The sequence below is a fragment of the Cibotium barometz genome, chromosome 11, assembly GCF_041138505.1.
Source record: "Cibotium barometz isolate CiBa-2024 chromosome 11, ASM4113850v1, whole genome shotgun sequence".
Classification (NCBI taxonomy): domain Eukaryota; kingdom Viridiplantae; phylum Streptophyta; class Polypodiopsida; order Cyatheales; family Cibotiaceae; genus Cibotium; species Cibotium barometz.
Genome location: NC_141056.1, coordinates 41,643,564 through 41,660,607, shown reverse-complemented (window position 1 = coordinate 41,660,607; position 17,044 = coordinate 41,643,564). Strand labels below are relative to the sequence as shown.

Here is a 17,044-nt window from a genome sequence, read left to right as displayed (position 1 = left end):
AGGATCCTTCCATCACTGCCAAAATCGCTAAGGTATAGTCACCCCTTAACGATAGGTTCCTGGAAGTGTCTAAAGGCACTCTCTCGAGGAGGAGGACCAAGATCCCCTCCTCAACCTATCTAGGACAGTCACCTACATGATAAAAATCAGCTACATAAATAAGATATCTGACCTCCTTGACAGACTAAGTGGTACAGGCTTTCCACTCTCACACACATCAATCTCAATCTTACTATATGCAAATGATGTAGTGCGTATCTTGGATTCGGCTGAAGGGTTACAGATACATCTTGATGCATTGCAGGCATTTTGTGAGCAGCCGGACCTTGTAATGAACCCTGGCTAGATCAAGGTCAACACATCACACCCACTGGTATCTAGACATCATTTCACATGTGTATGGGATCTTGTGGATGTAGTCACATCATATCTTTACTTGAGAGTTACCTTTACTAGCAGCCCAAATAGCATCGGGGAGAGAGGGCAACCCAGTTTCACCCAATCGTGCTAAAAATCTCCTATGACATGCCTCATCACACTCTGAGCCGCCCTGTAACTAGTCTATGACTCCCCATATCATCTCCGATGGTAGACATCTCTGGTCTCAGCGCCCCGGTTTCTCCACCTGCCGGCTCAAGTGAGGTCATGGAAGCCATGTGCTTACTGCTGCTTTGTGGATTTCCAAAAAGCCTTTGATACAGTCCCTGGAGCATGCCTTCTTAGGTGCCTTTAGGAACTGGGTGTGGCTCTCAAATGGACACATGCTCTCAAATGGACATTTATACTCAGACTTGCAGATCAGCTATGGAGAGACGTGTGGCACTAATCAAGAGTTTCGTAATGATATATAGGATACATAGGACATTTTCTTTAGTTAGTATCTTATTCAAGTTTGAATGTATGGACATTTACAAGTGACTTTAGGACATTTGTCAGGTGTGTGAATACTTTTAAACTTTCAGACATGAAGAGGTACGTGCATCAACTTGGAAATTGTAATCGATTCAACCAATGCAATCTATGGTGCTGTCTTGGCGTTTAGCCCATTGCATATTTTGACAAATAAGGCCATGGATTCTTTGTGGACCAAAGCTGAAACAAAATCCTTTTGAAGCATTGAGACTTTATGCTAGCAAAGGACCGGTATTGGTTATTCTAGACCTTTTTGTGGTTGAACATGATGAGATTGCATTGGAGCAGTCTTGAACCAAGCAAGCCATGTTGTGGCCGATGAATGTCAAAGACAATAAGGAAGCAGATGCATTATCTCGGAGACCCTTGAGACATGTGGTTTCTATGGGTTACCATATGGATTTCACTTTGATGAAGGATCCTTATGCTACCAAAGAGGATTTCAAAGATGTTTTGGAACAGATTGCAGATTAGAGATTTAGTGACTTTTTATGTCATCAAGTAGGGTTTTCTTATGATGCAAACCCAAGCTATGTGTGACGCAACGAATTGAGACCAAAGTAATGGAAGAGTGCCATGCTCCTCCCTACATGGGACATAGAGACACCTTGATTACACTTCAAGCTTTGGAGAGCTACTTTTTATTGACCTAGTATGAGAAAGGACATTGAGTTATATATTCGAGAATGTTTGGTTTTGTCAGAAAGACAAGTTTGACCAACAAAATCTAGCAGGATTATTGCACTATTGCTATGGATTTTATCTTTGGATTGCCAAAGTTAGGGAATGATGATATATGGACCTTGTAGATTACCAAGAAGATCAACCATGTATGTCATTGGCTGGACCTTTTAGATCATTGGAGGATGCCTTCCATGACAATTTATAGAAACCATGTACAGGGTACCCCCAGAGGTACTTGTATTGAAGGTCTTCAACGACTTCGTTCACGTCTTCCTCTTTGGAAGTTTGATCCCACATTATATGCCTCTTTGCTCCCCCTTGACCCATTTTGGGGTCTTGCCTTTTTGGGTCATCTCCTGAAGTAAGATACCCGAAAGCTCTTCAAAGGATGGAGTAGTTTCCCGAACCATAAAAGCTGTATGCAAACTTCGATAGCTTGGAGGAAGAGCCTTGGAACACGATGCTTACATATCCACATGATCACCAATCCCACGCAGCTCGTCACACACCTCTTTGAGGCCTGTCAAGAAGGATGCCACCGACTCGTGCTCGTGCATCTCCAAGTTGTGAAACTTTTGCTTTGAGTAAAGCAACCTAGTTGTGTTCGTTGCTTCATACGTGCTGCGGAGGGTCTCCCATGCCTCCAACAGGGAACTGGCAGTAATTGTGTGGAAGAAGATGATCTTGCACTGACATGCTAATCATGCACAACGCCGTTTGGGCTTCATGATCAAACTCATGTGATTTTTGTTGAATTTCAGCATCAATGGCCGTTTGCCTCTCCTTCTCTTCGGGTGTTAGTTCCTCATCATCAATGGATGAACCCTTTTTTACCTCAATTGTCTTCCCCCTATAGGTCTTCCTTATAGGAGTATGAGGCATTTTCTCAACACCGATAGTAATCTCCCATAGGTCCTTTAAGACCAATAGATTTTTCATCTTAAAGTTGAATTCGGAGCAATCCAAAAGTTGGGTGGAAAATATTTGATAATATTTTCCACCCAATTTGTTGCTGTCCGGCAACACCAAGGCATCCAACTTCTCATCAATCTTAACAAATAAGATTATTCAAACAATGGGGCAAGGTGAAGAATTTGGCTGGCAATGTAGTTGAGGAGGGCCACTGACACTCGCCCCTCCATCGCAAACCACTCGTCGAACTTCCTGGCATGATGTCAATCTGATGATCTTCAGATCTCTCTGGCATCTTTGCCTTCCTTTCCCTTACTTGTCCCGAGGAAGCTACATGTGAGAGAGTAGGCCTAGGAGTAGCTTCCCTGTCTCCTCCATAAGAAATAGAACGGGTAGCTCTAGATCCTTTTGCAATGGTGACTCGAAGATAGGCTTTAGCAGCTTCAAATCCTTCGACTCCAGTGGCTCAATCCTTGATGAAATCTGCAAACATTTGAGCCCTTCTTTGGTCTTGTTCTCTCTTGGTTCTCCAAGAAAGAAATTCTTCGTCTCCGAGAGGTTGTCTGAACTGTTGAAAGTCATGGTACACTTCTGATGTCATGGCCGCGGTTTCATGATAAATAGATTGACGGTCTTGGGTCCCATTTTGAAGTCTTGTATAGGCCTTATAGTTTTTTCCTTCATTAGGTCCTTGGTCTCCCTCTACTCTCGACATGGTACACTTCTGATGTCATGGCCGCGGTTTCATGATAAATAGATTGACAGTCTTGGGTCCCATTTTGAAGTCTTGTATTGGCCTTATAGTTTTTCCCTTCATTAGGTCCTTGATCTCCCTCTACTCTCGACATGGCTCTGCCATCCCAAGAAAGTTTCTTCAAGAGAAATCCTACTCTAATACCACTGTAAGCCCAACGGGGCATGTCGTGACAGACTCAACCACATGTCCAATAGATAAAGATATAGAGAGAGAGAGGAGAGAGAGAAAGAAAGAAAGATATATTAACGTCTCCAAAAGGCCAAAATTGGCCTATGAGACAAACAAGTAGTACAATGATGTTCCTCCAGTCATCAAGAGGAAAATGTGGAGTGAGAATAAAATGTACAAGTATGACAACACGACCATAGGGGACTCAATGGTGGTGTACAAATGAGAGGGTGTGGATGGAGTACTAGGGCTACTAATGCATCTCTATATGCTGAAGGGGTGATACAAGTATGATATGTTATCTACTCCTAACTCCATCCAGTCCCATAGTCTGGGTACAATATGTCATACATCCGATCTGAGGATGCCGTAAATGTCTGGAACATGCGTCCTGGATCAGAGCGAAAATGTGCCAGCTGCTCCTCGATCTCCTTCTGGTGTCAAGACCGGATGGCCGCGATCTCTCTGTGGTGTAGCCGTGGTGTCTGGTAGCCGGCTAGTCTGGGTCGTCGCCTAGCTCGAATCTCCTCCGCTCGCTGAGATGTCACTCCCAATGTATGTGGCTGGGCTACTGGTGCCAATCTCTGGAAGAAGTCAGACAACTGGGACTGTCTTCCTCCGCTATGATGTGCGGGTGTCTGAAGTAAGATCTCCCTGTGTCTCTGTAGTGCTAGTAGTAGTCTGCCTAGCTGTCTCTGGTTCGATCTCTCCCAAATCTGTCTAAGTGATGTGGTCCCTCTAAAAACCTCAGGATAGCATGCCCTGATCTCCTGCAAAGCACCACACTGGCAAACAAAATGCTCCTCTGTCTCTACCCCCGTCTGGCATAATCTGCAAATGCGCTCTGCTCGAGGGATGCGTGCTGCTCTCCCAGTCTCGATCTCTAGTTGGTGTGATGAGACCCTTAGTCGCCCAATGGCTACTCTGGCTCCATGTGATAAGTGGACCTCCAAGTATCGTGGTCGCTGGATGAAGCCGTCTGTGGAGGTGCTCAAGAAGTGGTCTCTGTAGTAGAGCATCTTCGTCGGGAGTGGCTGACTGGGAGATAGCCAAGTCTCCTATATGTGGCCTTGCCAAATGTCATGTCTCATGACTCTGTTCCTCTCTGTCTGAGAGAGGCGTCTGTGTGGTGCAGCTAGGTCATACTGTAAGGGTGGTAATCTGTCAATATCAATCCTGTGTGATGATATCCACTGTACCACCTGGGAGTACCATGACCAGGTATGTCCCTCCTCAGCAAGCTGTCTGGATGCCTCAAAAGCAGCCCGAGATACCCGATTTAGTGGGAGCTCCTGCATCCTGTGTATAAAAGATATAGTTTGCAACATGGCCTCTACTAACATAGGTGGTACAGCAAACTCCGCTCGAAGGATATCATGTGGTACTGAAGGTTTGCTGTGGATCATCCGTGAGAGCATCAAAATCTGAGGGCGCTCTATCTGTGTCCATGAGGATGTAGCCAAACCTAGTGCCCATACTGTTGCTGCATACATCAATGCTGGAGTAACTCCTTAGTACCCCTTACTGTTGCTGCATACATCAATGCTGGAGTAACTCCTTAGTACGGGGCTCCTGGAAGTGTCCCTGGTGACACTGGCGTTCCAAAATTGCTAGTGCTGTGTACCCTCGTGTCACTCTGTCTCTGGCTGCCTGTGCCATAGAGAATCTCCCTGATGAGCTGGTAAATGTGACCCCAAGGTATACATATGAGCCCACCACCTCTACCTGTCCCCGGACTAGTGTAAGGATAGTCTAGCATCTGACTGCTGCTGATGTATGAAAGACCGTAACCTTGGTTTTCCCAAGGTTCACTGTGAGTCCTCGCTCCGCACAGAAAGTATCCAGAGCCTGTAGATGCCTTTGTAGCCCTGTCCGAGTATCCGACACAAGAATGATATCATCCGCATATAATAGAATGTGTACAGTCGTACCTGAGATGTTAATCCCAGAGCCTCCTCCGTGTATGATGTAGTCTGCTACCTCATCGATGTATAAGCCAAAGAGTGTCGGGGAGAGAGGACAGCCCTGCTTCACACCAATGGTGCTGGCAATCATATCTGATAGTCCCCCTGGGCATCTAACTCGTCCAAACACTCGCTCATATAATCTGTAAATCCCCCACATCATGTCGGGTGGTATGCCCAGTGTCTGTAAGCGGTGGAAGAGGCGCTCTCTCGGGACTGTGTCGAAGGCTTTGCGGAAGTCCACAAAACAGCAATAGAGTCTCTGTCTCCGTGCCCGAGTTTGGTCAATCAGGCATCTCAGGGTGAAAATGTGATCAATAGTAGAGAAGGCTCGCCGAAAACCTGCCTGACCAGGGGCACGAAGCCCCTCCCTCTTAGCGTGTGTGCTCAATTCTGCCTCCAGGATAGCCCCATAGAGTTTGGCCCATGATAGTCCTGTAATTACCGGGGTCCAACATGTCCCAGCTTTGTGGATCTTGCACACATAGTTGTCAGGTACGAAAAGTTCGATTCGATACGGTACGTTCAAATACGGTCTCAGAACACACCGCTAAATTTTAAAAATAAAAATACGATGGACATACGGTCCATTTAAAAATACTTAATAATATAAATATAGATGCAAAACTTAGAGAAGTTACAACTTACAACTTTATAAGTTATAACTTACCCAAAACATAAAAATTTAGAATGTTGCAACTTGCAAGTTGCATAGAAAATGAAAGTAGACAAATGTACATGTGACATATCAAAGAGTCATGAATATATATAAAGCCGCAAAAGTCGGCATGCCACATGGGCACGTACAAAAAGGTGAGTACAAAAATGCAAAAAGCCCATAGAGGACTATAGAGGCTAAAAGCCTATGTCACCATCTATGTCAGGAGTCGAGACTCAGAGCTATCGCTAGGCTCTTCAATATCCTCTTTGATGAGGGGTTGGAGTTGGTGAAGGGGGAGAAGGATGCGGAGAATGATGAAGAGGATGTATCCCTTGCCGGCGGGATGACTTCGTCTTGAGTGGTGGCAATGGCAAGGAAGACTCTTCCACTATCACTTGCTTTGCCAAGCAAGGAGTACTTCTTCACAATGCCATCGAAAATGTCTTGAGGGATCATCTTGCAAGGTGCAATTTGCCCCCCCATCTTGGAGAGATGTGCAAGAAGCCTAGTGGCACTACTAGTGTAGGCCTTGCCACAACACTTGCAACTCCACTTCCATGCCCCCAACTTTCCCTTGTTCTTCTCATGGGTAATGGCATGCAAAGTAAATGCTTCATGCTTTTCTCTCGTGGTGAAAGAGGAGAGAAGCAAAGGGAGAGGTAGGGAGAGGCTTGAGGAAGAGGGGGAGAGAGAGAGAGAGGGAGAGACTTGAGGAAGACTAGCAATGAGAACTTGTGAGGATGGGGTTGGGGGAGGGCCTATTATATAGATAATAGGGAGAGCCTAGAGACTCAAGTCTCAAGCAAAGACAAGTTGGCAACCCAAGGACCAAGTTGCCAACTTGCCAAGCCTCAAACCTCAAGCCTCAAGCCTCAAGGCAAGCAAGCAAGAGCCCCAAAAAACGCCCATCAAACGGCTCTCCAAACGGCCAAAAAATGGTAGAAAAAATGGGCAGAAAATGGCCCGAAAAAAAACGGTAACTTCAAGACCGAACCAAACCGCGCCGTACTGAATCGAACCAGATCGAACCGAACCGAACGAATCGAACTTATCCGGCAGTGCGCAAACCGGGTGCAACTATGCTTGCACAGTACACCACATTGAACAGGGAACAAGCCCTGTTCCCTTTCAGGAATTTATTCAGGAACAATCCACGGGCACGTTGGCCATACAAAACAGACAGATATGCCAATGCCAATGTCGATGCACGAGATCTCTGATGTCGTGCACACCACGAGGATGACCCACAAGTATCTCTCACTGGGCTAGTACCAAATCCAATGTATATGTCTAAGTTCCATATTCATGTCCAAGTTTCATGCTCAAGCTCAATGTCCAAGATCCATGCCCAAGCTCTATGTCCAAGTTCTCCATGTCTATGCTCCATGTCCAAGCTCCATGTTCCATATCCAAGCTCTATGTCCAAGTTCAAGTAGAGTCCAAGTTCCCATGAGTAATCTCCACAACTCCTACAACCTTGTTGATGAAGAAAACCATGGAAAAGCTCTTTCTAGCAAGAAAATTGATATAAAACCTATTTTAATGATTTTTGGGTGATAAAAACATCCAAAAAACAGTTTTTGGAACGGTTTTAGGGTTTTTGAAATTTATGTCCATACATGTCCGTACAGCTCCATACACACGTCCATATCGCCCATGCATATGCCCATACAAGTCTAGAGCTGACCGTACATCTAAAAAGCAAGTTGGAGAAGGTACTGATGGTGAAGAAGCTCTCCATGATCATAATGATGCCCACACACACTCCACGATCTCCTTGATGATGCTACAAGAGAGGTTCAAGCCTTTTTATACTTGAAAAGTGCTCTGCTTTTGGTCAAAAGCTTGTCCATGCTTTTGCTTTGCCTTTTTATGCTTTGCTTTTTACTTTTTGCCAAAAGCTTTTGCTCTTTTTACTTTTATTAATAAAATATTACTCAACTTTTGGTGCTTTGCTTTTTTGGCTTTAAGGCCTTGCTTTTTGGCCTTGGAGCTGCTTTTTGAGAAAACGCCTTTTAGCTTTTTGGTCCGGCTCAGTCTCCTCTTTCCAATGGTGCCCTTGGCTCGCGGTCAACCCTATTTGACTTTTTGCTTTTTTGACCAAGAATGGTGCTTTTTCTTAATCAAATCTTATGGACCCTGTCCCCATGTCTTCTTCCACCTATCTGATGTCCGGGCATGGGTTTCAACATGTGAAATAGAGCTAGGAGGGCCAAATAGTTACACATATAGAGCAAAGGGAGTGCTTGATTTGATTCATAGTGACGTTTGGGGACCCTCTCCAACCCCATCTCATGGATGACTACTCACGCAAGTGTTGGGTGTATTTTTTGAAGCATAAATCGAAGGCTTTGGAGTGTTTTCAAGAGCTCAAAGCAAAGCTGGAAAATCTGCAAGGAAGAAAAGCGAAGGCATTGAGAACCGATCGAGGTGAAGAACATAACTCAAAAGCATTTAATGAGTTTTGCAAAGAGCATGGGATACATCATCAACTTACAACAGCCTATACTCCTCAACAAACTCGAGTAGTGGAGAGAAAGAATCATACTCTACTTGAGTGTGCGAGAAGCATGTTGAAGGCAAGTACATTAAGTGATGGTTTTTGGACCGAAACTATCCAAACAGCTGTATACGTGGAAAATAGATCACCAACAAGAGCTTTGGAAGGTATCACACCTCAAGAAGCTTTCTCCAGTATATATTTCACTTGAAAGTTTTTGGTTGTGATGCATATGTTCATGCAACGGATGAGAGGAGAAGAAGGTTGTAGCTGCCAACAGGAAAGACAAGCACAATAGTTGCAATCACAGCAAGGTTGGGGTGACAAGCATCAGGGAGGACAAGCTTTCAAAGGTGGAACTTAATCATACTGGCATGAAATTAACCTTAAGGTGTCCTTCAAACAATCAAACAAGAAATACAAACAGGCATGCTTTAAAAATGCAATCAGAAAAAGTTCCAATGAATATGTTTGAAGCAAAAACCCATTGCAAGATAAAATTTACCAACAGTATTTAGCAAGTACCTCATTTAGCTCTCGCTGCTGTAAAAATATCTTCAACACTAGGCATAAAGGCTTCAAAGGAGGAACAGCATCTAATGCATCCTGAAGAGCAGTAAAGAAGAAAAGAACTTAAGAAAGCCATCACTTTTCAAGACTTTAACTACATATGGGTATTAACATTAAGTACAACAAACACCATTGTGATTGTAAAATTAAAAACACAAAAACCAAGGAAATAGAAGATGACCAAAAATAAGCCAACTTCTCTGATAAAGACTAAGTTTACACCGAATGCTGGGGCATGATTCAAGAAACCAGGTTTCCTGCGACAAGTCCTGCTTGTGTGCCCTATGGTATGGAACCGTAAACAGCAGTTTTCACGCCCATACTGAGCCCTTTTTGTCAATGATTATCCCCCCACCTTCCCAGTTTGGCCCTCCTTGGCTTCTGGTTTGGAGTAAGCTTGGGTGTGGTCTTGGTGGTTTGGAGCTAGAAGCTACCGAACCCTGCATTCGCGGTGGACCCCCAAGGTCGGCACTTTATTGCCAATATTCAATGGCTTGGGCGCAAAAGGTTGGGAAGGTGCACTGTATTGGGATTACCATGATTATACGTCATTTCAACATTTTGAGCAAGCTCGACGGCACACTCGTAGTCTTCTGCTGAAAAACCTGAGTTTCCACTGAAGTTGAGAGTCCTACCCTTCAAGGAGAGCTCCTAGCCTCTCAGCATCCTTCTTACACAACTGTAAGGCCAAATTCGCGACCTTGTTTGCATACTTGATCTCACTGGTAGTGCATTCTGACACAACCCATATTGTAGTGGCAAGAACTGTCATTTAAAATCAGAAATGAACTGAATCCAATGGAACTGGCATTGAGCAACTACATCGGTGTGGGCCCGGAGGTCTCTACTTTGTCTTCGCATCTCCGAGAACGCCAACGCCTAGTGGAGGTGGAGATTGCACGCACCATTATTGAGTGCAATCTCTCATTCCATGTGCTTAAAGTAGAGCACTGGAAGACAATGGTCAAAGCCATTGCGAATGTGGGCCCAAGTGAAGGATGGACCGGCGTAGGCTACTCCGACATGCGCACTAAGAGTCTCAATGAAGAGAAGGAGAGAATCGATAGGTCTCTCGATACCGTGCGAGCAAGATGGGCCAAGTACGGGTGTAGCATCCTCTCCGATGAATGGAGCAACGGGAAGAAGAGAGGTATCATAAACATACTGGTCTCTTGCCCTCTTGGCACTTACTTTGTGTGGGCCGTGGATTCCAGAATGGAAGACCCTACGCGAGTTCATATATTGCCATATCAAGCAAGCAATTATAAAGGTGAGTTACAAAATTTCATGACGATGTCGCACTTGCATCCATAATTCCATTCACATAATGATGTATGTTGTAACTTATGGACAGTGGTATGTAGGTCAGCCCGGAGAATGTGGTGCAAGTCATCACCGACAATGCATCAAATTGTCGTCTGATGGGACGCCTAATCAAGCAAGGCTACCCCTCCATAATGTGGACCCCATGTGACTCCCATTGCAATGACTTGCTCATGGAAGACATGGGCAAGTTAATGTAGACACTTCATCCATTGTCACCTTCTAGTGAAGGTGCTTACTATGTTCTGCAAGCATACCAAGCTAGAGTTGAAGAAGCCGTCGTCCACACGCGTTGCCTACATGTGGCTTTTATTGGAGCGGCTCTATGATGTCAAGCCTCCCCTTCGCCAAACGGTGGTCTCAACAATGTGGAACAAATGGGATGAGCGGGAATCGGAGGAGACCAAAGCCATGCAACGGCTTTGCCTAAAGTAAGAGTTTTGGCAAGCCAGGTGCACCATCATCATTGCAATCACGCCCTTCTATACAGTTTTGCACATGATGGACATAGGGCCTCCTCGTTCACTTCATGAGAGAGGCCATCGCGGACATAGTTGCCAGGCGTTTCAGAAACGGCAGGTATGAAACGGGTTTCATACGTTTTGAAACGTTTCATAAAAGGTAAGAAACGGGTACAAAAAGGTTTCATACAAAATAGAAAAAACATGTATATTTTTAACTTGAAATATAGAAAAGAAAAAACTGTTGACATAACTTATAAGAGACCACATTGAATTCATTTCAATAAAAACAAAATACATGTAAGATATGATGATATCACAAATCACGTGGGTGATCACTGATGACTAAGCAGAAATCAAAAGGATCACCACGTGGGTGATGAGTCATGACTCAAAATCCAAGATCAAAATAAATAGCATGTCCAAAGTTCAAACTAAATAACATGTCCAAATAAAATGATACTGCTAGCTACTATCTGCATCCTCATCTGTATCTTTTGCCTTTGCAGCCTCACTCTCAAGGTCACTGCCGGTAGCCGAGTCCTCAAATGCCTCATCCTCTAGAGGTGCAGGTGCACCACTAGTACTAGCCTCTCGAGAAGATCGTGTAGTGCGAGCCGGAGCCATGATCTCCTCATAGAGCATAGAATAGATGTCTCTCTCCTCCTGAGGAATGTCGGGAATCTCCTTGCACTTCATGATATCAATCTTATCTGGATTCACTTGGCGAGGCTCAATGGGATGACCCTTTTGTTCTAGCAATCAGAGATTGCAATGACAAAAGACCAGCCTCTCCAATTGTGCTGAGGAGAGTCTATTTCTCATTTTCGTGTGAAAAAGAGCCCATGTCTCCAGTTTCTCTCACAAGGCCCTGAACTGCAATCCTGGGAGAGAACTCTCAATGCAATCCGTTTCTACATTGTACACCAAAAAAAAAAATTAAAAAATTAAAAAAATAAAAAAATAAAAAAATAAAAAAATAAAAAAAATTGGATGATGAAAAAAACGCGTTTCATACAGGACGAAACGTTTCGAAACGTTTCGTACGTTTCGAACCTGTATGAAACGCGTTTCTATGCAACTGTGATCGCGGAGTTGCGCGCTTCTCCTTCCATCGATGAGGAGAAGAGCAAAGATATTTTGGCCATAGCGGGGAAGAGGTGGAAATGGATGCAAAGATATATCCCTGGTCTAGCCGCCTTCTTGCATCCGGCCTACAAATCACCGGCCCTCTTCAGCGACGTAGAGTTGCTTGAGGACCGCGATGTTGTCTTGCCGAACGCATTGCCAGAGGAGAATCATGGAAAGTTCCTGGAGGAACTCATTAGCTACAACGGCCAAAGGGGAGGGAGCCGCAATTGCATCTCCCACATGCCGAAAGATGGAATCAATGGTGAAGCCTCTCTTTAGGTGGGAGACATTTGGGTATGTGCATAGCCGCCTCCAAAGGGTGGCTTTGAGGCTCTTAGCACAATATTGCTCTTCGGGTACATGTGAAAGGAACTAGAGTTTATACGCACGAAGATACGCTATCGCTTGAGCATGCAATAGTTAGAGCGGCTAGTGTATGGCCGCGCTAATATGCGCATGGTGCATGCCATGCACAAAATGGAATCGGCAAGGTAGGTATAAGGCTTGTCAAGTTGTCATATTGCAATTTGCAATGTATTTACTAATATGTGTATAATCATTAATGTGATTCACTGAATATGTAATTTGTAAACTATAGGTGAATGTGGATGCATTCAAGCTGACAAGGGACACTCTTGAGAGTGTCCATAAAGAGCACGATGAGGAGGAGAAGTGGATCTAGCAGAGATCTATAGAGAGCTTGAGGTGGTTGATCGACGACTTACTCATACTCGTCGCAGGTGTGTACCTAGTAGGAGAGGAGTGCGAGTAGGCACCCATGGATGCACCATTCGTCGCGGTTCGAGGGAGACGGTACAAACCTACATGCAGCACGATTCCGGTAGCTCTTCAACCGCTCTTGAAGATGAGAATGCTCCCCTTGGCTTCTCACATGAGGTTAGAGAGCCCGAGTTTGACGAGGACAACAACCTCCTTGGCGATGGTGACTTCAACAGCGGCTTGGAGGTGCCCTCTTCTCCGACAAATCATCTCAACGACAGCTCCGATAGTGATGCGGCGCTGCCTTCTCCATCTAGGTCCTAGGATTTAGATTCTAGCCTCCGCCCTCTTATCCATTCTTTTGTACTCACTTTTTTGTACTTGCGCCTAGCACATTGCACCAATCTTACGGTCTAGCCAGCCACCGCCCTTAGGACTATGCTTTTTACTCTTGTTTGTAACTTGTTTTTGATGGAATTTTGGTTTGTAACAACCTCTAAGCTCTCTATCCTTTCAAATTGATAATCTATAAATTTATAAGTGTTTTTTTTTAACATACTTTACCGTATTGTATTCCAAAATTTCATACGGTACAGTAAATTCCCGTACGATATCGTACCATACCGTATTGTATAACTGTATGCCAACTGTCACCAGCCTGGACATTTCCCAGTCTGAAAGGGGTCTGGTGGACTCCAGGATGTTTAAATATTTGGAAAGTACAAGCTTTGGGAATGGGGGATTATCCTAGAATACAAAGGACCACACTCCTAAAATTTAGGAGAGTTGCTATTTTTGGCCCGACTCTGATGGAAATTATGTTCGCGTCATTACATCTGGAATTGAGCAGCAAGGAGGTGGACCAAAGTAAGACAAGTGGCCTGACACTTGTTAGAAAGTGGATCAAAGTGAGACAAGTGGCCTCACACTTGTCACTTCAGCTATTGTGTGGCTCTCCACTTGTCATCGTAGCCATCTCTTGCCATTTTAGCTCATGTTACAGGCTGCCCTAATGATGGCTACTCTCTTTCTCTCTCTCTTGAAGGCTGCCCATGAAGAATACCGGCTGTTGGGGACTGTTTTGGAGGCTTCCATCGCGAAGAAATACTGAAGGCAAGGGTATTTAATCATTTATTATGATTTCTAGCCATTGTACTTGTTGTACCAGCATTTGTACTTGCTGTACCAGCCCTTGCACTCGCTGTACCAGCTTCTGTACTTGCTATACCACCCATTGTACCGACTGTACCAACTTTTGTACTTGCTGTACCCGCTGTACCAGCCACCGTACCGGCTATACCAGCCACTGTACCTGCTGTATCAGCCCTTGTACTGGCTGTACCAGCTTCTGTACTTGTTGTATCACCCATTGTACCGACTGTACCAGCTTCTGTACTTCTTGTACCTACTGTACCAACCATCGTACCTGCTATACCAGCCACTGTACTGATTGTACCAGCCATTGTACCTGCTGTACCGGCTGAATGGAGAGTTGTACTTGCTGTACCCTTTCTATTGCATGAAGACCCGTGGTTTTTGGGGAAGAATCAGTACCCACACGGAGGTATATGGACTATATTGTTGGCTCAGCATTTCTACAGCCTATGTTCCGGCTTGGTTGCCTTGTGTTGGGCTGTGTTATGGCATTTGTATAGGGATAATCCGGCATCTCCCGTGGGGAGAGTAAGGCCCTCAAAGCTTGTACATGATATTATTCTCCTTGGGTAATAAAATACTCCAAGGGGGGGGTCGGCCCATTCCAGCCTCTATGCGGTCACACGTGCAAGCTCCATTTTCAGCATTTGTGGATGTTTTGTCCAGCTTTATGTTTTATGCAAAGTGATGATGGATATGTGTTAAGGCTGTGGCCATGTTTAAGTGTTTTAATATGCATTGATGGTATCAACAAGTGTGTGTCAAAGGCCCTAGTCCCCCGGGCACCCGCCGCAAGTTACACCAACAACTATGCATGGGAGGACTTTAAAGAGAGGTTTTTTGCACAACTCTAGCCTCCCAATGCTGTGGAATAAGATAGAGTAGGACCATGAGTCTACGCAAGTTTTCTTGGAGGTCTTGCCATTCTTGTTAAAGGAAGTTCAAGTTTGGACTTCAACCGGTCTACAAGTCCGGTCTTGATACTCATCACAATGCTACCTTGTAGGAACATAGCAGCCGCTTTGCCGCCGAGCAACTGTTGGAGCATAAATTAGTAATTACAGCATTCTGGCAAGGGAGACCATGCCTTCAAGGGCAAAGAGAGGGATGGTGATGACTCATAATATGCAAAAGGGTGGACAGCATTCTAACCCTTTGTGAAAGATGTAAAGAGAGGGAAGGTTGAAATATGCAGCCCAAGAATGTCTCTCAGAAAAAGCACCAATTCTGGCTAACGCCTAAGCAAAGGGAGCTATATGCTAAACAGGGGAAATGCTTCTCATGTGGAAGCCAAGATCAAATGTTTCATGATTGTCCAAAACGCAAGAATAAGGACAATGAGAAGCAACAAAAGACAAATGTGCATGACATTCCCGATGTGCAAGGCAATATAGGAAAGGATGGCAAAGAGAGGATGGTTTGCAAAGCTTGGAAACAGCTCAAGGATCAGCCTGCACTCTTTATGTTTGATCAGTGCACTACACACAACTTCATTTCTGTGGAGATGGCTTCCGCACTGAACATTGATGTAGTGGACATGGGACCCCATATTGAGGCGGAGGCCGCTTTTGTGGGCAATCAAGTGCAAGTGACCCCTATCTTTGGAAAGTTGCGCGTACACATCCAAGGGTATCTTGATCATGAGAACTCGGTTGCACCATTGCAGGGATGTGACGTATTGCTGGGAAAGTCGTGGCATCACCGCATTGAGCCGCACAAGGAGTACAAAACAAAAAGGATTACTTTTATGCATAAGGGCTGCATGCATGTTATTGATGCTAGCCAAGAGGGAGACTCCATCCCAGTTGTATCTCAGAACCGGATTATAAAGCATTGAAAAAGAGTGTTTCTACATACTTGGTTTTTGTACGTGACATTGTTATATGTGATGATGTAAATGTAGGCACTCTTACGAGTGACAGGCTGAAATTTTTAGATGCATACAAGGATTGTTTTGCAAATGCATTGCCAAGAGAGTTACCTCCTGAGAGACCCGAGGATCACTACAAGTACGTGTGGCACCATAGGATGTAAACAAAACGGCATTCGGGACATCGTTTAGTTTGTATGAGTTTTTACTTATGCCGTTTGGACCCACGAATGCATCAACCACATTTAACAAAATGATGGATCGCATTTTCCGTGAGCATTGAAAATTCACACGTGTGTTTTTCAATGACATCTTGGTATTCTCCAAGAATGAGAAGGAACAGCGCCAACACTTGGCTATTGTGTTTGAAGAGCTTCGTAAGCACAAGCGCTTTATCAATGCGAAGAAGAGTGAATTTTTCCTATTAGAGTTTCATTATTTGGGGCACATTGTGTTGAACGATGGCGTCAAGATGGATCCTGCAAAGATAGAAGCCATTCGAAATTAGCCTGAGCTATCTTCCATACATGAAGTACGAAGCTTTTTGGGTTTATGGTCATATTACAGGCATTTTATCAAGCACTTTGCATGGATTGCTTCGCCATTGCATGAGCTCACTAAGAAGAAGGCAGTATTCAAATTGATAGTTGGAAGAGAATGAGGCTTTCTTTCGCCTCAAGGAAACCATTATGAATGGACCTATGTTAGTCATCCCAAAATTGCAAAAACCTTTCTATATGGAGTGTCATGCATCCTTCGGGTTGTCCTAAAGGACATGCCGTAGCTTATGAAAGCCGTCGTTTCATAATGCCGAGCTTTCTTTGGGCATCTATGAGGAGGAGTTGGCTGTAATTCATGCCTTCTCTATTTGGAAATACTACCTTCTTGGAGCTGATTTTACGATCAAGACACATCATCAATGCCTAAGGTACTTCTTGACACAAACAAAGCTTTCGGAGAAGCATATGAGGATGGCAAACTTCTTGTCTATATTTCATTTTCAGATTATGTACACTCCAAGAAAGAAGAATGTGGTGGCGGATGCATTGTCCACAAAGCCATATGTGGTTGCAGTGTCAGTTGCCTCACATGGGGACTTGTCTGCCATGCATGAATTGTACCATACATATGTTGATTTTGGGCATATATGGACTGATTTAGTGGCTGAACATGCACATGCCTCTTATATGATCACATGCCTCTTATATGATCAAAGAGAGGTATCGCATAAGGGATAACTGTCTGTTGTGTCAAAC

The 17,044-nt window shown here is 44.5% G+C and overlaps 1 protein-coding gene and 1 pseudogene across 1 annotated transcript in view; both read right to left on the bottom strand.

Moving 5' to 3' along the window:
• The window catches only part of LOC147634178 (Nucleotidyltransferase family protein), a 67,298-nt gene that overhangs the window by 19,656 nt on the left and 30,598 nt on the right, over positions 1–17,044 (bottom strand). Inside the window, exon 7 of the mRNA XM_086805331.1 lies at positions 9,084–9,164. Coding sequence (XP_086661457.1) covers positions 9,084–9,164 — 81 coding nt within the window. The remainder of the gene's footprint in view (positions 1–9,083; positions 9,165–17,044) is intronic.
• Positions 3,542–4,926, bottom strand: LOC147634179 (uncharacterized; annotated as a pseudogene).